Genomic DNA, 22,150 nt, shown 5'->3' on the forward strand with positions numbered 1-22,150 from the left:
TGCCGCTCCGCGAGCCCCCGAGCGCACGCTGGCGGCGCGGACGCCGAGGCGCGGGGCGCAGGCCGGGGCCGCGCTCCAGGTCAGGCAGTGCGGGAGACGCCCCAGCCCGGCTCCGTCGGAGGCCGCCCTTCTCCGCGCGTCGCGGAAGCGCCGGCCGGCCCCGAAGGCCCCCGGGGGGCGGGACCTCCGACAGGCTCGGCGCTGGGCCCGAGCGGGGCCGGGAGCGGGTCCTTGGGCGGGAGCAGAGCCCGGGCTCGTCCGCTCCTCTCCGCCCACGAGGGGATGCAGCTCCCGGAAAGTAAGGCCGCCGCGGCCGCGGCCCCGCCGTGAATCCCGTGTCCGCCCCCGCGCCGGCCCGCGTCCCCGGCGCCCCTCCTCCGAGCTGCCCTTCCCTCCCCTTGCGGCCGAGCGGTGGGAGTGCACCCTGCTGGCCGCGGTCGGGGCTCGGCTCTCGCCGCCTCGGGGCCCCCGGCGGGCAGCGCCCGGGCCTCGGCTCCGCGGCGCGAGGGGGGAGGGGGTCGCTTCCACCGCCGGAACCTGACGTCACCCGGGACCCTCGGCTTCTTTCTGAAAGGAGGTAACTGTCGGTCTCGCTTTCACAGAGCGACTGGCGCCCCGGCCGTGAGAGCAGCCCTGCCGGCGGCGGCTCCTCCGTACGTGTTTTGTGCACCTTCAGAGCCGAGGCCCCTCGCACCGCGAGCGCTTGGTTTGGTCGCGCGTGGAAGCCTGCACGCCCTACACGCGCCGCCCGAGCGTCTCCGCCGCGGGTGCGCACCTGCCGGCCCCACGCCCCGAGCCCCCGGCTCAGCCCCCGGCTGCTGCGGACGCCGGGCTCGGTCGGGGTCGGAGACCCAGCGCGGCCCGCGGCTCTCCCCGTCGGTCACAAGGGTCATGAACGGTCAGGTTTAAAGTCTTTTCCCAAAGTAAGTACAAGTGGATTTGTTACCTGGTGAGGTTGCTGTTTGGGGTTGCTTTTTTTTTTTTTTTTTTTTTTTTGAAATTTTGCGGGGATTTGGGTAACCTGGAACTGTAATTTAAAATGAGGGAAATTAAAAATAAATAAAATAAAATGAGGGAAATTCAAACTTTCAGCACAGGAACCACGCAGAGAGAATTGTCTGGTTTTCTCACTGGTGACATGCCGAGTTTTTTTTTTTTTTTTTTCCACTTTCTCTAATACATTATTGAGTTCACGTGCTGTTGATACCCCTTGGGGGTTGACTCATTTATAGTAATTAAAAGTAGACTTTATTTATTTATTTATTTTTACTTATTTTTTTTAAAGTAAACTTTATTTTAGCATTTTGGACTCCTTCACCTATGCTGACGTCATCTCACTAGTTCTTTTTTTTTTTTTTTTTTGTCTCACTAGTTCTTGAGCCTTTATCATACTGCATATTAGGTTTATATCACTATATTTCTGTTTCCTATTTTTTCCTCATTTGAGTTTTTTTTTTCTCTCTCTCCTCTTTTGTTTTCCTTAGGTGAATTATACTTTAATGTACTACAGGTTGCATACTACGGATGGGAGCTATTACAGTTTATAATGTCAAAAACTTTTCTTAGACCAAAGGTATCTTCCACAAAGGTATGATATGCTAAAATGGCTATGTCATAATTGTCTCCAAATAATGATTTTTCTGCATGTTCTTAATGCCATTAAAGTAGCGATGCCCAGTAACGTTCTAATTAGTGGTCTAAAAATTGTAATAATAAATCGTGAAATGACTAAAAGCACGTTAATTTTTAAAAAATTTTTATTTATTTATGAAAGCCACAGAGAGAGAGAGAGAGAGAGAGAGAGGCAGAGACACAGGCAGAGGGAGAAGCAGGCCCCATGCACCAGGAGCCCAACGTGGGACTCGATCCCGGGTCTCCAGGATCACGCCCTGGGCCAAAGGCAGGCACCAAACCGCTGTGCCACCCAGGGATCCCAGCACAACGTTAATTTTTGAAAAAGTGTTTGCCATCTCTGTCACAAAGAAAGGCTGAAATCTCTTGAATGAAAAATCAGTAAAAAGAAATATATGAGTCACAGGTAGTGTTGATGCATGACAACAAGAGGTGTCGGGACAGGGGGAGGGAGGAGGGGGAAGCTCAGTGAGTTGAGCATCAGACTCTTGGTTTTGGTTCAGGTCATGATCTCTGGGGTTGTGGGATTGAGCTCTGCAGTGGATTGTGTGCTCAGTGCTGAGTCTGTTTAGGATTCTCTTCCTCTCTCTCCCTCCCCCTCTGCCCCTTTCCTCCCTGTCTGTCTCGCTCTTTCTCAAATAAATGAATAAGGAAAATCTTAAAAAAAACAGATAAAAATAAAGCTTAACCACAAGCCCTGCCTCGTAAAACTCATGTTTTATCAGCAAGGCTAGTGGTAGAGTAGGATGGGGGTCATTCAGTGTCATGGTCATTTACAGGGTAGTTATTTTCCTAGTGGTGGGTCCCTTTTTTCTCTGATTCTAAGTAAATTATTAAACTTCACTGTTTCTCCCTCCCCCCTCCCCAAGTAAATAGGAGTCCACGTTTATGTAAGAAACAAAATTATAAAATGTATAAGTAACTTGAGATCAGAATTGCAAGATCAGATTTGCTATCAAAAGGTTTAATATAACATATTTTTACATACTCTTTTTTTTTTTTTAAGATTTATTTATTTATTTTGAGAGAGTTTCAGTGAGCCAGGGGAGAGGCAGAGGAAGAGAGAGTCTTAAACAGGCTCTGCTCAATCTCACGACCCTAAGATCACCACCTGAGCTGAAACCAAGAGTCAAGGTTCAACCGTCTAGCCACCCAGGTACCCCTGCATACTCTAATTTTTTTTTTTTTTTTAAGATTTTGTTTATTTATTTGAGAGCGCACCAGCAGGAGCTGGGGGAAGGCAGAGGGAGAGGGAGAAGCACACTTCACAGGTGGGGCTCCATCCCAGGACTCTGAGATCACCACCTGAGCAGAAACTTAACCAACTGAGCCACTCATTCTTAAAAATGCCCGCATATTCTTAAAAATAGAAGAAAAGAGCCAAAATTGTAGTATTATGGACAGTCTTGAAGAATAAGAAATTAATTATTTGGCTATGACTGAAATTTTTCCCCATAGGTCTTCATTTCTTTTCTCACTGACAAGAATATTCTTAACCTTCTCTCCTTAAAGGGGGTGTGAAGTGTGACTTTCATTCCTAAAGTAGTTCTAACCCCCAGCTTGCTTTTCCTCAGCATTGTGTAACAAATCGTTCACAACTATGGTTGAGTATTCTTCAGGAGAAATATAATCTTGATTCCTCCCTACTAGCCAGCCAAGGAATTTCAAAATCCATGTACTAAGCTAAATTTTTAGATTTATAACATGGGAATGTTAAGAAAATTCATCTTAAAAATTTTAGTTGCTGGGGATCCCGGAGTGACTCAGTGGTTTAGCACCTGCCTTTGGCCCATGGCATGATCCTGGGGTCCCGGGATCGAGTCCCACATCGGGCTACCTGCATGGAACCTGCTTCTCCCTCTGCCTGTGTCTCTGCTTCTTGCTCTCTCTATCTCTCATGAATAAATAAATAAAATCTTTAAAAAAATAAATTTTTTGCTAAAAGAAAAGTTTTTAACACTCCTAAGTAGTTTTGGGTTTAAATTGTTTGATTCATCATCTTTCTCCGTGTGTATTTTGAAAGGATTCTTTAAAAAAGGTAATGATGGGGATCCCTGGGTGGCTCAGTGGTTTAGCTCCTGCCTTTGGCGCAGGGCGTGATCCTGGGGTCCCGGGATCCATTCCCGCGTCGGGCTCCCTGCATGGAGCCTGCTTCTCTCTCTGCCTGTGTCTCTGCCTCTCTCTCACTCTGTGTGTATCTTTCATGAATAAATAAAGAAAGAAAATCTTAAAAATAAATAGAAATTAAAAAATAAAAAAGGTAATGTTAGAGGGAAATGTAGAGAAAGATCAGCAATTTCTATAGACCAGAAGAACATGAGGTAGGACTCACTGACTTTCCTGCTCTTTTATCCCAGTTTTGTTTTCTTAGATGAATCTGGTAAACAAATCATCCTCCCTGGAAAGCCTGCTTCCCTTTTATGAAAATAGTATTTCCTTTATGGGCTGAAGAGTAATATAATCATGATTTACAAAATATTCATAGCATTAGGATTCTTAGGCTTTATCTTCTCCAAGTCCTAAAGATGCTAGGGATTATTTAGCTATATGCAATGGTTCTTGGTTTGTGAATGTATTAACCAGGACAGGGCAGGTTTACTCTTTGTACAGTTATATGTGGTTAAAATATTGTATTTCTTTGTTTTGCTTCTTTTTTGGTACATAATTTTAATATTCATGTTTCAGTCCTACAAATGAGCTTAAGAAGAATCAGTCTGTTTTATACTGGGAAGATTATTAGTAAAAAAATTAAGTTTGTATTCTATATTCCTTTATATGGCATTTGTCTTTGCCCTGGTCAAGTGGACAAATATGTATATGTACCAACCATGAAGTAAAAAAATAATATGTACTGTGGCAGTCTTAATTTAAAGAACTAGTTTCTGAGGTTTTTATTTAAAATGTTGCAAATATGTCAAAATTTTTTTTTTTGTAGAGTACTTATGTAGGGAATAAATGCAGATAATGTAATGCTTATATGATTTCTTTTTTTCAGGTAACAGACTGGGTAGACCCATCATTTGATGATTTTTCAGAGAGTACGTGCATCTCTATTACTGCCACATCATTAGGTGTGAATAATTCAAGTCACAGAAGGAAAAATGTGCCTTCGAGATTAGAAAGTAGCAGATTTCCAGCTAGAAAAAGAGAAAAGCCATCAGAACACGTTTATGGTCTCGAAAATTCAAAAGAATATCTGTCTGAAAATGAACCATGGGTGGATAAATACAAACCAGAAACTCAGGTACTGTATACAATGCAAACAGGCATACATAATTTAATTTCAGGAGGGAGAAGATTGTACATTTTTAGATTATTACTCATAAAAAGCTTTGAATTAATTAGAAAAAAGATAATTCCTAGTTTTTATTATGTTCTGTTTCTCAGCATTTCTCAAGTTACTTTGAAATTACCATTGGATATTTGTCTTAGATTTAATTTAATCCCAACACAGAATTGATCTGTTAATTTTTTTCTTAAATGTAATATCTTTCCCTATTCACATCCCAAAATGTATTTCAGGATTTCAAAAAATTACATAATTCCAAACCTGCCCCAAAGTCTCATACAATGGTGTCAGCATTAAGAATAGAATTTTTCAATATACAAAAGTGTAATAATAAAGACTGTTTCCCATAGCATGTTGTTTGCTAGTTTTTTCATTTAAAATGTTTGATTTAGATTAATATGTGCTGCTATATCAAAAATCCTTGAGTTAAAATGTTTTATTTTAAACTTGAAATTTTTAGCATGAACTTGCTGTGCATAAAAAGAAAATTGAAGAGGTTGAAACCTGGTTAAAAGCTAAAGTCATAGAAAGGCAACCAAAACAGGTAATTCAATAAGAAATGTGTTTTTAAAATATATAACATGACGTGTGTTTCTCTGATTTACAGGGGGTTGTAAGAAGCTAAGTTTTTTTTTTTTTAAGATTTTATTTATTTATTCATGACAGACACACAGAGAGGGAGAGAGAGAGGCAGAGACACAAGCAGAGGGAGAAGCAGGCTCCATGCAGCGAGCCTGATGTGGGACTCGATCCTGGGTCTCCAGGATCCGGCCCTGGGCTGAAGGCGGCGCTAAACCACTGAGCCACCCCGGCTCCCCGAAGAAGCTAAATTTTTATGGTGATTTTGTTAAGTCCAGATCACCTAAGATAAAAAAAGTTTCTGATTTGCTACTATAAACTTTGCTAAAGACTCAAAATTTTTGAGATATCTCCTTTACTTGTACCTCTTTTTCCTGCTTAAGTCTTATCATCATTATAAAGCATAATATGCCAGTTAGGGTGCTAGTATATTTAGCACATCAGATTATCTTACGCTGAAGCAAGCAGGCAAATTACATATTAGTTTTTGTACTAAATACAGCCTAAAACAGTCATCATTCATTTTAAGGCTGATGTTTTTTGTTTCACTTCCTAATTCTGTGATCACTCTTAGCCTCCAAGCTAGAATATTCTTTCTCTCTCTTAAACTTAACTTTATTTTGAGATTCTTCAAACATAAAAGAAAATAGAATAATAAATGAATACTATAATGCCCATTATGTACCCATCATTTCCACTCTTAAATATTTCGAAGTATTTATATAAAGTATTTTAAAATACGAATATGTGACATTTCTTTCAGACTTCTGGAAACATTAGTATGCCACTTTTTTCTTTTTTTTTAAGTAAAGCACTTTCATAATCAACTGTACCCTTATTCTGTCTAACAAAATTAATTATAATTCCTTGAGGTTACCTAATGTTTATTTCATATTCACATTTCTCCATTTGTCTGCAGAATGTTATATGTAGTATAGATTTATTATATGTAGTATAGTATAGTATAGATTTGTTACAACCAGGATCTAATCAAGGACCACACATTGCATTTGATTGTTAGATTTCTTAGGTCTTCTAAAATCTAGAATGGTCCCCTTTTACCCTCTTTTTCTCTAAGACATTGCCTTACTGAAGAGGCCAGCCCAGGTGACCTGTAGAACTGTCACATTCCAGATTTGTCAGGTTTCCTCTTGATGACTAGCTTGTTCTTCTATCCTGTATTTCCTATAGCCTGGAAATTTGACTCAAGGGTTTGATTAGACTCAAGTTGAACATTTTTGTAAGAATACTTTTAAAATACTATGTATATTTTATATTGTACCATACTATAAAACAGGTTTGGTTTTCCTGCTGTCTTTCATATTAAGTTTGATCACTAAATTAAGAAAATAGAAAACTTCGTCGTGAAATTATTTTCCCTGCTGCCACATAACATATGGGGAGTTAATTTGACAATGTTAAATGTCTGTTTCCCCAGCAGTCTTTCATGTAAGTGTAAGTGCTTTAGCATCCATTTTCAGTCCTTGCTTGAATTCAGTTATTTTGTTAAGATTGTGATGTGGGGGCAGCCCAGGTGGCTCAGCGGTTTAGCGCTGCATTCAGCCCAGGGGGTGATCCTGGAGTCCCGGGATCAAGTCCCACATTGGGCTCCCTGCAGGGAGCCTGCTTCTCCCTCTGCCTGTGTCTCTGCCTCTCTCTCTCTGTGTCTCTCATGAATAAATAAAATCTTAAAAAAAAAAAAAAGATTGTGATGTGGCTTTTTTTTTTTTTTTTTTTTAAGATTCTATTTATTTGGGCAGCCCTGGGTGGCTCTGTGGTTTCGCGCTGCCTTCAGTCCAGGGTGTGATCCAGGAGACCTGGGATCGAGTCCCATGTTGGGCTCCCTGCATGGAGCCTGCTTCTCCCTCTGCCTGTGTCTGTGACTCTCTCTCTCTCTCTCTCTCTCTCTGTGTCTCTCGTGAATAAATAAGTAAAATCTTAAAAAAAAAAATTCTATTTATTTGAGAGCCAGTGAGCATAAATGGTGGGGAGGGGGACAGAGGGAGAAGCCAACTCTGCTGAGTTAGGGAGCCCAACTCAGAACTTGATCCCATGACCCCAGGATCATTACTTGAGCAAAGGCAGATTCTTTTTTTTTTTTTTTTTTTTTTCAAAGGCAGATTCTTAACTGACTGGGCCACCCAGGCGCCCTGTGAAATGGTGATTTTTAAATTTTACTATTCTGTAATTGTTAGCTGGCATCTATCTTTTTCTTTCCCTTCCCTTCCCTTCCTTTTCTTTTTTCTTTTTTCTTTCTTTTCTTTTTTCTTTTCTTTTCTTTTTTTTCTTTTCTTTTCTTTATTTTTCTTCTCTTCTTTCTTTCTTTCTTTCTTTCTTTCTTTCTTCTTCTCTTTCTTTCCTTCTTCTTTCTTTCTTTCTTTCTTTCTTTCTTTCTTTCTTTCTTCTTTCTTTCTTTCTTTCTTTCTTTCTTTCTTTCTTTCTTTCTTTCTTTCTTTCTTTCTTTCTTTCTTCTAATTTTATGTATTTATTCATGAGAGACACAGGCAGAGGGAGAAGCAGGCTCCATGCAGGGAGCCCGACGTGGGACTCGATCCCGGGTCTCCAGGACCACACCCCGGGCTGAAGGCGGCGCTAAACCACTGAGCCACCTGGGCTGCCCATCTGGCATTTTTTTTTTTCTTTCTTTTTTGGCATTTTTCTATGAAGAATAGTTTGCCATCACTAACGGGCTAGTTACCTTTAAATACAGTTCCAAATGGAAACACAGGATAGATTTTAATTCATTGCCTTTAATTTTCAACTTTGACATGAAGGAGTTAGTGTTTTAGTTGCCTTTCATGTTAACAGACCTTTCTCTTTTTTAAATCGAGGTATTTTTCTGTCTGGTCTGTGGATTTAACCATTTGGTTTAGGGTTTAGATAATGTATTTAAGGTTGATTTGCAGTGTCAGCATTGGTATCCCTCCACTGGCTCATAAAAATCTCCCTTCTGTGAGTAGATTCTTGGGCAATTTCCCTGATGCACTTACATCCAGGCATTTTCTTAGCTCAGCTAATATTTTTATAATTTCAGTGTTCACTATGTTTTCTTACTTGCCAGTACCTTTTAAGTATAAACATTATCATGTTCTAAATCTATACATGTTATGGGATCCCTGGGTGGCGCAGCGGTTTGGCGCCTGCCTTTGGCCCAGGGCGCGATCTTGGAGACCCGAGATCGAATCCCACGTCGGGCTCCCGGTGCATGGAGCCTGCTTCTCCCTCTGCCTGTGTCTCTGCCTCTCTCTCTCTCACTGTGTGCCTATCATAAATTAAAAAAATAAATAAATAAATAAATCTATACATGTTACTGTTAATATTCTAATAAACTTAGGTGTGTGTGTATATGTTGGCATTTGGGAAAATATTTCCTCTACGGTTTTAAAAGCTTTCTTCCTCTAAGAATTTGGAATCTCATCAATCATATACTCTTTTTTATATAAAAATTCAATGATGTCAGTAATCTTAAGACATTTTATTCAAAAACATGTTTGATAACTTCAAGAATTTTCTTTGGGAAGCTAAAATTATTTTTTCTTAAATGTATTGTAAGTAAAAAAAAATGTAAGTACTTAAAATATTCGCTGAATTTAATTATTCAGGGAAACATCTTTCAAAATATAGTAAAACTATTATAATTTGATGGAAATGTACAGCATAAGGGATACAGTCAATATTGCAAGTGACTGTGTGGTGATACATGGTCCAGACTTACCACGATAATCATACTATAACACATAAAACTATCGAATCACTATGATGTACATTTGAAACTATCAGGTTGCTATATGTTATTTATATTTCACTTTAAAAAAATGAGGAAACTTAAAAAAAGGAAACTATTATAATGTAGATGATAGAAACATTAACAAAAGTCTTCATGTTTTAGTGTTGTGATAGACTATCTCCCACTTCTCTTACTGGAAGCAAAACTTACTATGTGGCTGTACTCACTATGTCAGAAAACAAGATGCTTCACTCTGTTATCTAAGAAACATATGTGGGTGTGCAGGCTTGATCTTCATCTTTTTTTTAAATAAAAGACTACTGCTTGAAAGTAGTCAGTTATCATTATTTACATTAGGTGTGTCCTGTAAAGTTACAAGAAACAATAAGCAAAGAGTGAATCATAGTTCCTAGGAGAAATAAGGAGTAAGGTTCCTACCAATATTTCTCTGTCCACATTTACCTCAAGTCATCAAAATATAAACTTGTTGGGCAGCCCCGGTGGCATAGCGGTTTGGCGCCGCCTGCAGCCCAGAGCGTGATCCTGGAGATCCAGGATCAAGTCCCATGTCGGGCTCCCTGCATGGAGCCTGCTTCTCCCTCTGCCTGTGTCTCTGCCTCTCTCTCTCCAGCTCTGTGTCTCTCATGAGTAAATAAAATAAAATCTTTAAAAAAAAAAAAAATTTATATATATATATATATAAACTTGTTTTATATTTGTTTTTAAAGAAACCATATTTGATATATATTATTGAATCATTAGTCATGGCCGGTATCACTATGACTCATGCACTCATACATTTTAAAAAGTGAGACTGGTTCTCTTCTGGGGCCAAGTACTAGGGCACTTATTTATAAGTTAGTAAAGGTAAACAGTTGAGCAAGGATTTCCTCACCAGAGAATGTAGGAAATCTTCTGATATTTTTTTAGCTTTAACTTTTTGTTTTTTAAACTTTAACTTTTTTTTAAGAGATTTTATTTATTCATGACAGACACACACAAAGAGAGAGAGGCAGAGACAGGCAGAGGGAAAGGCAGGCTCCATGCAGGGAGCCCGATGTGGGACTCGATTCCAGGTCTCCAGGATCATACCCCGGGCTGAATGTAGCGCCAAACCGCTGGGCCATCGGGGCTGCTCAAACTTTAACTTTTTTATGTGATTTATTATACAAGGAGATACTATTGTGACCTATAACCTATATAGTCTCTTGGAGTTCTAGCTCTGTAAAGTATGTTTCTTAATATACATTTCTTAAAGAATCATATTCTAACATCCTCCTGTAAGAATATTATACTTGTTTAGTACTAATGCATATAATCCAAAGAGATCAGGACTCCTGGTTGGCTCAGTGGTTGAGTGTCTGCCTTTGGTTCAGGGCGTGATCAAGTCCTGCATCGGGATACCCGTGGGGAGCCTGCCTCTCCTTCTGCCTGTGTCTCTGCCTCTCTCTCTGCCTCTCATGAATAAATAAAACCTTAAAAAAGAAATTCCAAAGAGATCTGTATTAAGGTAGAATTTTGAATTCAGGTAACGTCTATAAATACTTTATTCAGACATTACTTCCTTAATATAGCTGAAGTTTAGTTGTTTTGTCTAAGTAGTCCTTGGGAGGGACATAATATAAGAATTGAAGAATTATCAGCAGCTATGCTTAAAGTTTAGGAAATAAGATTATCCTGTTTTATCTAATGCTGGTATAATCCAGCTAACATCAGTGAAATATTAGGATATACCAGAGATTAAGTAAATATTTATAGAAGTAACTAGTATTTGAAAGAAAATTCAAACATAATAGTCTAGCATTCCAGTTACTTTGAATTTTGATTAATGTTTGTATTTGGTTTTAGGGTGGATCTATTTTATTAATAACAGGTCCTCCTGGATGTGGGAAAACGACAACTGTAAAAATACTATCAAAAGAGCATGGTATTCAAGTACAAGAGTGGAGTAATCCAATTTTACCAGACTTCCAAAAAGATGATTTCAAGGAGATATTTAATCCTGGTAAGGTTTGCTATGAAGGTAGTGGAAATAGTGGGAAAAGTATGTTTAAAGGTTTGAGACTTCCCATCTATATTCTTGAGATTCCTAAGATCCTTTTTTTTTCCCTAAGATCCTTTTGGGTATATGTTTTTATGAGGAAAATCCATGTTGTCACTCCTTTGCTAGATTGGCTTCTGCCCACTATCAATAGCTTCAGAAAATAGGAATAGCAGTCAAATGAAGCCATATGAGAGCATTTTCTTTCATACTTACCCATTTCAGAGAAAAAATTTCAGGAGAAGAGGGGAAGCTTTCTTCCAGTAGAGGAGAATGGGATTCTTTGAGAATTAAGTCTGACATTGATTCATCGTCAGCATACTCATTTGGAGTATCTTCATTGTGTAGGCAAAAACATATAAATGTTGTTACCAGTTGTGTGACTATTATATTGACAGCTGTTTCATGAAGTCAGTTAATTCTATATTATATTCATTGGTATAGAAAATACATTGTCCATGATGACTCTTGTCTTTTGAAATGAATATCCTATTTTAAATTTCTGCAGTTTTGCCTAAATAGAAAAAATCTACACTGTTGTGAGCTCCTTCAGGTATATGCGAATATGTTTAGAAACATGTGTTTACATACATATGTGTAATATGTATACATAATTTGTTGAAAGTGTTAAATATGTTTTTTTTTGTTTTGTTTTGTTTTCAGAATCAAGCTTCCATGTATTTCCCTACCAATCTCAGATAGCAGTTTTTAAGGAGTTTCTACTTAGAGCAACAAAATATAACAAACTACAAATGCTTGGAGATGATCTAAGAACTGATAAGAGGATAATTCTGGTTGAAGTATGGACAAATTTTGAGATCCTGCTGTAGCTATTGAGTAAATAATTGCAAGCTATATCTTACCGATAGTAGCATTAACTTTCTCCCTAGTATTAATGGTAGTAAAATATAACATGAAGGCTCCCTGATAGCAGAAACCTCAGGTCTTTTTCAGTAAACATGAATAGAGTGGCTATAGATTAATGAACTTTAAAACTATAATGGCTTAAGTGTAGAAAAGCAATAATTTGGATGTCTTAGTGAAAATACTGTAACTAGTAGTGACCCTAAGAAATTTGATCTGAAAATTGGGTTTCCCATTGATGCATTTTATTGTTTAAGATACCTACTTTTTCACATTTTCCTTAATTTCTATAAAAGTTTTAGTTATAGTACATTGAATAGGAAACATTTTTTCCCTTAATTTGGTAAATATGAATCTTGTATAAATTCACACAAGGAACAGCCCGGTGGCTCAGCGGTTTAGCACCGCCTTCAGCCCAGGGCCTGATCCTGGAGACCCAGGGTTGAGTCCCACATTGGGCTCCCTGCATGGAGCCTGCTTCTCTCTCTGCCTGTGACTCTGCTCCCCCGCCCCCCGCTCTGAATAAATAAATAAAATCTTTTTTTTTTTTTAAGATTTTATTTATTTATTCATAGACACAGCGAGAGAGAGAGAGAGAGAGAGGCAGAGACACAGGCCGAGGGAGAAGCAGGCTCCATGCAGGGAACCCGATGTGGGACTCGATCCCCGGTCTCCAGGATCACACCCCGGGCTGTAGGTGGCGCTGAACCACAGCACCACCAGGGTTGCCCTAAATAAATAAAATCTTAAAAAAAAAAAAAAAATTCACACAAGAATAGGGACACCCGGGTGGCTCAGTGGTTGAGTGTCTGCCTTTGGCCCAGGGCATGATCCTGGAGTGCTGAGAATGAGTCCCACATCAGGCTCCCTGCATGGAACCTGTTTCTGGTCCCTCTGTCTGTGTTTCTGCCTCTCTCTCTCTGTGTCTCTCATGAATAAATAAATAAAATCTTTAAAAAAGTTTTTTTTTTCCACAAAATAATAGAACTAATACTTACTATTTTTTAATAGGATTTACCTAACCAGTTTTACCGAGATTCTCATACTTTACATGAAATTCTCAGGTGAGTTTCCGTGAAGTCTCCTCAAACGTTGAATTAAATGGCAATAGTTTATAGTTCAACATTGCTGTATTTTATTTTAGGAGATATGTGCACACTGGTCGATGTCCTCTAATATTTATAATTTCTGACAGTCTCAGTGGAGATAATAATCAAAGGTTACTGTTTCCCAAAGAAATTCAGGAAGAGTGTGCTATAGCAAACATTAGGTAAGAGTAAACTTCTGCTTGTAGTGTTCATACATTGTATTTTTAAAATAATCATGTAACCACTACCTTTCTTCATAAAACTTTTGACAGTTTTAACCCTGTGGCACCAACAATTATGATGAAATTTCTTAATCGAATAGTGACAATGGAAGCTAACAAGGTAAGCCTCTTAAGAAACTAATTTGAATCTTATATTGTAATTTTATTTATTTATTTTAAAGATTTTATTTATTTATTAGAAACAGAGGCAGAGAGAGAAGCAAGCTCCATGCAGGGAGCCTGACATGGGACTTGATCCCAGGCCTCTAGGATCACACCCTGGGCCAAAGGTGGCACCAAACCGCTAAGCCATCGGGCCGCCCCTTATATTGTAACTTTAGAAAGCCACACTTGCAGAGTTAGAAACATATATTATTTCACTTTTTAGAATTAAAATACTTGATTATATTCAACAGGCCTGTCGTTCTAGAAAAGGCAGGAAATATTGATTTTAAAAATCCTTACCCTTTCTCTATTAAACCTAGCTTTGAAAAAAAAAAAAAAACCTAGCTTTGTCTTTCACATTGAGATAAATTTGTCTTTGCTTGACTTTAGTGCTCTAAATTGTGTCTACTATCAAGAAAATGTTTCCTGGCATCTAGGTACCTCATCAACAGTCCTACTCTACTTTTATCCTATTGTCAGGTTTTTTTATTGTGGTAAAAAAAACATACATAAAATTTACCATCTTAACCATTTATTTTCTGATGTTGTGGAGATATACTTATCATATAAGTTTAAAGTGTACAGCATATTGATTTGATATACTTACATATTGCACAATGATTACCACTGTGGCATTACACAACACCTCCATCACTTAATGTAATTACCATTTCTTTTTTGTGGTGCGAAGATCTACACTCTTAACAGTATTATTTAATATTTAATAATACAGTATTACCAACTATACCATCTTAATTATTTTTTAAGTGTACAGTTCAGTGTTCTATATATTAACATTGTTGTAAAACAGCTGTTGTCTTATTTATTTATTTACTTACTTAATTACTTATTTAATTTAAGGAGAAGCAGGTTCCACACAGGGAGCCCGATATGAGACTCGATCCTGGGACCCCAGGTTTATGCCCTGAGCCAAAGTCAGGTGCTCTATAGCTAAGCCACCCAGGTGTCCCGCTGTTGTTGTCATTTTTATTTATTTTTTTTTTTATTTTTTTTATTTTTATTTTTTTTTATTTATTTTTTATTTTTTATTTTTTTATGTTGTCATTTTTAGTGCATCATTTTTTTTTAAAGGTTTTATTTATTTATTAATAGGCACAGAGAGAGAGAGAGGCAGAGACACAGACAGAGGGAGAAGCAGACTCCATGCAGGGAGCCCGATGTGGGACTCGATCCCAGGTCTCCAGGATCACACTCCAGGCTGCAGGCGGCGCCAAACCGCTGCGCCACCAGGGCTGCCCTTCTGTCTTTCAAATAATGATGGAACTTCTCCCAGCAGCATGGTTCTAGGGGGCCCTACTGCTACAAATCGACTAGATGTTACATGAAACGGAATTTTTTTTTTTTTTTTTTTTGCACCCCTCAGATAGTAACTGAAGGAAATCTCCAAGGGAGTGGTTACTTTGAGGATTAAACAAAATTATGTTATGTACAACACTTAGTGGAGTAAATAAAAACTATTAATAGTAAAAAATTAGAAACAAATGGAGTCCAGTAATAGAAGAAGCAATTATTATGGTGCGGTATTATATCATTAGTGTTGTGAGAATATTTAGTAACGTGAGAAAATACAGTTTAATGTCAAAAAATAACAAGATGCAGGGGTGCCTGGCTGGCTCATTTGAAGATCATACAACTCTTGAACTCGGGGTCTTGAGTTGGAGCCACCACGTTGAGTGTAGAGATTACTTTAAATAAGTAAGGGCAGCCCCGGTGGCTCAGCGGTTTACCTGGGCTTCAGTCCAGGGCCTGATCCTGGAGACCTGGGATCGAGTCCCACATCGGGCTTCCTGCATGCATCCTGCTTCACCCTCTGCCTGTATTTCTGCCTCTCTCTCTCTCTATCTCTCATGAATAAATAAATAAATAAAATCTTAAAAAATAAAAAGACCTAGAAACTAGTTTTTTCAAGCTTTAATCTTTCATTTTAGAATGGAGGAAATACTATTGTCCCTGATAAAACTTCTCTGGAGTTGCTCTGTCAAGGATGTTCTGGTGATATCAGAAGTGCAATAAATAGCCTCCAGTTTTCTTCTTCGAAAGGTAACTGAAAGATAAATTTTTACAGCATTATTTGGGTAACTAACTTCCTCTTAATTGTTTGTGAAATGAAAATAAACCATTTTAACTTTTAATTAATATATATCTCCATCTACTGTTTGTTTTGAGACTTCTATAAAATCATGTATGTACTCATGCATACACGCACCCCTGTTAACATGTCATTGTATGTATCTGTATACCTGAGACAAAACCTGATGGTTTTGCTACTTTACTTTTTAAAGTTAATTTGGAGGGCAGCCCGGGTAGCTCAGCGGTTTATCGCCGCCTTCAGCACAGGGTGTGATCCTGGAGACCCAGGATCGAGTCCCACGTCAGGCTCCCTGCATGGAGTCTCCTTCTCCCTCTGCCTCTCTCTCTCATTCTCTCTCTCTCTCTCTCTCTCTGTGTCTCATGAATAAATAAAATTTTTTTTAAAAGTTAATTTAGATGAGACTTCTTGGGTGAAAATCCTCTGTCATTTACTGGTGATTAATCTTGCAAATGACAATCATTTTGTGTCTGCATATTCTCATCTTTTGTATGAGAACCTCTCTTAGAGTTGTGTGAAAAGTGAATGTGTATTCCAGTGGTTGATATAGATTAAGGAATGGGAAAAAAAAAAGGAGTCAATAAATGGTCAGCTATTAATGAATTTTATTTTTTTAAAGATTTTTTTATTCATGAGAGACACACAGAGAGAGGCAGAGACACAGGCAGAGGGAGAAGCAGGCCCCATGCAGGGAGCCCATTGTGGGACTCCATCCCAAGTCTCCAGGATCATGCCCCGGGCTGCAGGGGGGCACCAAACTGCTGTACCACTGGGGCTGCCCTGTTAATGAATTTTAATAAGTATTGTGCTAAGGGGCTCCTCGGTGGCTCAGTAGGTTAAGCATCCAACTCTTCAGCTCAGGTTGTGATTTCAGGGTTGTGAGATCAAGCCCCAGGTGGGGCTCTACACTGGACATGGAGCCTGCTTAAGGTTCTCTCTCTCCCTCTCACCGTCCCTGCTTTGTGCACGTGGGCATGCTCTCTCTCCAAAATAAATACATTTTTTAAAAAATATATAGTATTGTGTGTAGGTAGGTTTGCTTTTTATTTATTTTTAATTTATATATGATAAATTTAGCAAATTGATTTACCTTTATTGTAAAAAAGGGTGCAGTATCATGCCGTATAGAGATAGCATAGAGGCTCCTTAGTGGCTCAGTTGGTTAAGTGTCTGACTCTTTTGTTTTTATTCATGAGATAGACAGAGAGAGAGAGAGAGGCAGAGACACAGGCAGAGGGAGAAACAGGCTCCATGCAGGGAGCCCGACATGGGACTCGATCCTGAGTCTCCAAGATCACACCCCGGGCTGAAGGCGGCGCTAAACCACTGAGCCATCTGGGCTGCCCCAGTGTCTGACTCTTGATCTTAGTTCAGGTCTTGATCTCAGGGTCCTGAGTTCAAGCCCTGTGTTAGGCTCCACATTGGGCATGGAACCTACTTAAAAACAAAAGGGAACCTGAGTGGCTCAGTAGCTTGAGTGACCAACTCCTGGTCTTGGCTCAGGTCATGATCCTCTGGGTCATGGAATGGAGCCTCATGTGGGGCTTGGCACTCAGGGAGTCTGCTTGACGATTCTCTCCCTCTGCCCCCTCCCCCCACTCGCATGCTTGCATGCTTTCTCACTCGCTCTCTCAAATAAATCTTTAAAAAGTATATATAGAGAGATAGCACATGGTTTCTTGAACATTGTCCTCATCAGAAAACATTTAACCAAGCACCTTACTTGATATTTCACACTGAAGAATTGACCTTGAAAAATTAAAAGCCATCTTTGGAGCTCTCAAAATCTATTTGAAATCCTAGTATCTACCTACAAGTGAAACTTGTTTGTTTAGGTTACATCTTTCCTTTTCAAAATAACTGAGAGAAAAGTAAATAGGCAGCATAATACAACTGAAACTGGAATTCTCATTCAGGCACATAAATGTAAGTGGTGTTTAGTTCACTATTGGAATTATGGGTTGAGAAGTCTGAAGTAAGCCAATTTACAGTCCTAACTACCATTTATAATGTTATTATTCTGAGCTCAGAAATTTTGAAGGGAAGAAAATATTTTCTGAGTGGGTCAGGAACTGTATTTGCAATCATATATTTTCCCATTTAATTCTTGACCAGCTTAATGAGATAGACAATAAGAAAAATAAAACCCAGATCCTATGTTCTGTCTGCTCTTCCAGGTTACTTAAGTGATGCATTCTGGGTTTTGAAGGGTAGATTTACGAATGAAATGTCAAAACAGATCTATTCATAAATTGAAGACTGCCCAAATGAGTAGAGAGGTAATACAGAATAGCTGTTGAACATGCACTACAGAACTGTACGGCCTGGATTCAAATCACTCACTAGCTGATGATCTTGAGGCAGTTACTTAATCCCTTTATATCTCCTATCTTTAATGTGCGTAATAATAGTTCTCCCCTAATCAAGTTGTTTTAAGGATTTAATTGGCTAATACATATCATGCACCAAAAACAGTTCCTTGCACAAGCAGTACCATGAGAAATCAAAATGATAGGCCTGTATTAGAGAATATATCATTTCTATGTGTGAAACTTTGAAATCTATGTTGTGAGAGATTATATTCCATTTTAATAGCATAGCAACTCAAAGCCAACTCTTACTCAGTTCACATACTTTATAATTACCATTTATTAGAAAAATATATTTTAACTAAAATACTTAGTGTTACTGTATATAAAATATTGTCAGTTTTTTCATATTTTAATTTTATTTTCAATATTGTCTCTTGGGTGTATATTATTTAGGAGCAAACAGTTTATGGCCAAGGAAGAAAGGAATATCTTCAATAAAATCAGATGCTATGCTGTCAAAATCAAAACGAAGAAAAAAAACTGATACGATTTTTGAAAACCAAGAAGTCCAAGCTATTGGTGGCAAAGATGTTTCTCTCTTTCTCTTCAGAGCATTGGGGAAAATATTATATTGTAAAAGTAAGAGAATCCTATATGGTTTTTTTTTAATCTGTTAGTCTTACAACTGACATTAAATACCAATTTTTGAAAATGTCACTTATTTGGCAGGTAGGGCTAGGTCTGACACTGTTGGGCAAGGGCTAAGACAGAGCAGGTGAATGTATTTAGAGTATTTTTGGACTATGGACAGGATTAAATCTAAAAGCTGTAGACTCAATCCCTGACTGTAAATCTTTAAAAAGATAGTTTGCTGCAGGTAAGACATCAGGTTCTCTAGAATTTTAGCAACAATTGGTGGTAGTCCAAAGCACCCTTAGAACTGAACTCTGGACACAGGACCCTAGGCAAATTGTCAGGTAGCTTCAGGCTACTTTGTATCTCTTTACATTTCTCTTCACTATTGGCTCTGTCCCCCAACCTCCTGTTTCCCTCCTGTCTTTAATGCCTGCTTCACCTCAGTCCTTCCACCTGGATCACTGATGTCTAAGCTTCCAAATTGTTTCTCCTTTCAATAAAATCCCAAACTGGTTTTTTTATGTGGAAAATAACAGTTCTCAGGATGCCTGGGTGGCTCAATGGTTGAGCGTCTGCCTGTGGCTCAGGGCGTGATCCCAGAGTTCTGGGATCGAGTCCTGCATCGGGCTCCCCGCAGGGAGCCTGCTTCTCCCTCTACCTGTGTCTCTGCCTCTCTCTCTCTGTAGAGTCTCTCATGAATAAATAAATAAAATCTTAAAAAAAAAAAATTGTTCTCTATCTGCTGATCCTGAAGAAAGAGAATTAGGATTGGGGTGGTGGGGTCAGACATGCTTTTGTATCGATTGAAACAATTCATACAAAATTTCGAAGGAAACTATTGCCATAGTTGGGAATCGTTTTACCTGTTACAGCACTGAATAAATAATCATAATGGACCATTGAGAAAAGTTCTATGTGTACAATGTCCTTGATTTTCTCCCAGGTAGTTTTTCATACCTCTTGTAGAATAGCTGCTTTCCTGGGTCACAAATAGTATGTGAACCAAGCATTCACTGAAGTTTCATGTTTATCACACTTGTTCTTATCTGAGACTATTTTCTGGTTGCCAAAAACCCACTTGTTCTAAATGACTGTTTTTAATCTTCCTATAAAACTCTGGGTGCCTCCTATACCCATTTTCCATATTCTCATCTTCCTTGCCTCTTTGTCCTCTATTGTCTCTCTGTATTTCTGCTTCATTGTCTCTTCACTGCAGGCATCCTTCTTGTTTTAGGCTAATATTTCTCAGTTTCTTCTTTCCAGATGGTTGAAAATTTGGGATTTCTATATGGAAAACTTCATGCCACCCGAACCAAATGAAACAGGCATCACTTAGGTGAAAGTGAAGACATACCCCTGTCCTTGGATCCTCTTACCTCTGAATAGCCTCAGTGGCTATTCCCACCAATTATTTTCCTTCTACTCTTTGTTTTCCTTCTCAACATTCATTATAACTTCTTGTATCAGGGAACAGGGTTCCTGTTCTCTCATGCAGAAAGCAATCTCAGCCTACATAGTAGAGAAAACAGTAAAGATTTTTATATTGAGACTGAGGATCAAAGAAGAAAGCAGCTCAGAGCTGAAAAGGTGAAATGCTGCAGAGCACTTTGAGAATTGGAATATTTAGTTTAATAATCCAGGCATCAGAATTCTAATTTGAGTTAATAGTGATAATGAGGCAACTCACTGTATATATAGTAGCAAGGCACGGTAATAGTGAAGCAACTCACATAAGCCTCCAGTTACTTTGTTTTTTTAACATCTTAGTGTGTTTGGTATTATGTGCCTAAAGTGCTGAAAAAAATCTTCATATGGGTGGTTCTATGTAACTATAGGGTGGTGGTATTTTTAGTAATTCTAGAAATTTTTTTACAGGAGCATCTTTAACAGAATTAGATTCCCCTCGATTGCCTTCACATTTATCAGAGCATGAGCGAGATACCTTACTTGTTCAACCTGAGGTACAGTCTTTAATAACATTTAGTACTTCGTAGAGGATATATATTATTTACATTTGTGGCTATATACATTTAACCCCTACATTTTTAGCTAACTTATATGTTTATGCTTCTTTTTATAGGAAGTGGTAGAAATGTCACACATGCAAGGAGAGTTATTTAATTTATATCTTCACCAAAACTACATAGATTTCTTCGTGGAAGTAGATGATCTTGTGAGAGCCAGTGACTTTCTGAGTTTTGCAGATATCCTCAGCGGTGACTGGAATGTAAGACCATTTGAATTAACTGTTTTTGGTTATGAATGTTTCCTCAGATTTGAGAAAGTTTGCTTTTATTTCTCATTATTTGACATCTTACATAACATAATAATGAAATTAATTCATCCATCCCAGTGTTTGACAGTGGTCAATTTGACTTTCTTGGTGATAACACCAATCTTTTTTTTTTTTTTTTTTTAAAGATTTTATTTATTTATTCATAGAGACACACAGGCAGAGGGAGAAGCAGGCTCCATGCAGGGAACCCAACGTGGGACTCGATCCCGGGTCTCTAGGATCACACCCCAGGCTGCAGGCGGCGCTAAACCGCTGCGCCACCAGGGCTGCCCCACACCAATCTTTTCTAAAGTTATTTTCTGATTATAAAATTAATATATAGATTCAGAAATTTTGACAACCATTGGAAAGTAGAGGGAGAAGAAATATGCTTTTTATACTTTTACTTTTTAAATAATTTTTTTACAAATTTGAAATAATTCACTATAAAATTTGTGTTATTTCTTAACATTTTAGCACTGCTCTGATCAATGCAATAGCTACTAGCCACATATGACTATTTATATTAGGTTAAATTTAATTTTAAAGTTCAGTTTCTCAGTCACATTGGCCACATTTCCAGCATTTGATAGCTACCTGTGGCTAGCAACTACTGTGTTGAACAGCTACTGTGAATAGTTTATTAAATAACAAATATTTCTGTTATAGAAAGTTCTTTTGCATAACACTGTTTTGATAATGTTTCTGTGTTATAAATATTGAAATAGCATTAACAATTAAAATTAGGAAAGATATAATAAAAAACATGTATGATATGGTTTATTATATTTAGAGTTTCATTATTCAGCAGTTGCATTTAATTCTTCTTGTATTCTTTTTTACTTTGAAATTTTCTAACCTATAGACAAATTGAAAGAATAGTATGATGAATGTTTATATACTCTTAGCTTTTGCTCACCAGTTTTTCACATTTTACCACATTTGCATAACCTCTTTGCGTTTACACACTTGTTTTGGCTCAGTAGTTGGGAAAATATTGCAAACATCAGATCACTTAATGCTTAAGCATATATAAGGACATTGCCCTTTTTACAACCACATAGCATTTATCACACTTAAGAAAAATAACATTCATTAAGTAATATACGGTCCTTATTCTGACTTCTTTAATTGTCTCAAAAATGTATTTTAAGGGGCACCTAGCTAGCTCAGTCAGTAGAACATGCAACTCTTGATCTTTGGGGTTGTAA

General features: G+C 38.3%; 1 protein-coding gene across 3 annotated transcripts in view; it reads left to right on the plus strand.

Moving 5' to 3' along the window:
• Positions 1–144: 144 nt before the first annotated feature.
• The window catches only part of RAD17 (RAD17 checkpoint clamp loader component), a 30,671-nt gene continuing 8,665 nt past the window's right edge, over positions 145–22,150 (plus strand). For 2 of the 3 annotated variants that reach the window (XM_035713933.2, XM_049103617.1), the window contains exons 1-14: positions 145–298; positions 603–923; positions 1,485–1,588; positions 4,628–4,876; positions 5,382–5,465; positions 11,076–11,232; positions 11,932–12,068; positions 13,144–13,196; positions 13,277–13,402; positions 13,493–13,562; positions 15,556–15,667; positions 18,482–18,667; positions 20,540–20,625; positions 20,745–20,891. In XM_035713933.2, the coding sequence (XP_035569826.2) occupies positions 1,547–1,588; positions 4,628–4,876; positions 5,382–5,465; positions 11,076–11,232; positions 11,932–12,068; positions 13,144–13,196; positions 13,277–13,402; positions 13,493–13,562; positions 15,556–15,667; positions 18,482–18,667; positions 20,540–20,625; positions 20,745–20,891 (1,449 nt within the window). In that variant the 5' untranslated portion in view covers positions 145–298; positions 603–923; positions 1,485–1,546. The remainder of the gene's footprint in view (positions 299–602; positions 924–1,484; positions 1,589–4,627; positions 4,877–5,381; positions 5,466–11,075; positions 11,233–11,931; positions 12,069–13,143; positions 13,197–13,276; positions 13,403–13,492; positions 13,563–15,555; positions 15,668–18,481; positions 18,668–20,539; positions 20,626–20,744; positions 20,892–22,150) is intronic. The other variant, XM_049103613.1, reaches the window with a different exon arrangement.

This window comes from Canis lupus, chromosome 2 (assembly GCF_003254725.2).
Source record: "Canis lupus dingo isolate Sandy chromosome 2, ASM325472v2, whole genome shotgun sequence".
Lineage (NCBI taxonomy): Eukaryota > Metazoa > Chordata > Mammalia > Carnivora > Canidae > Canis > Canis lupus.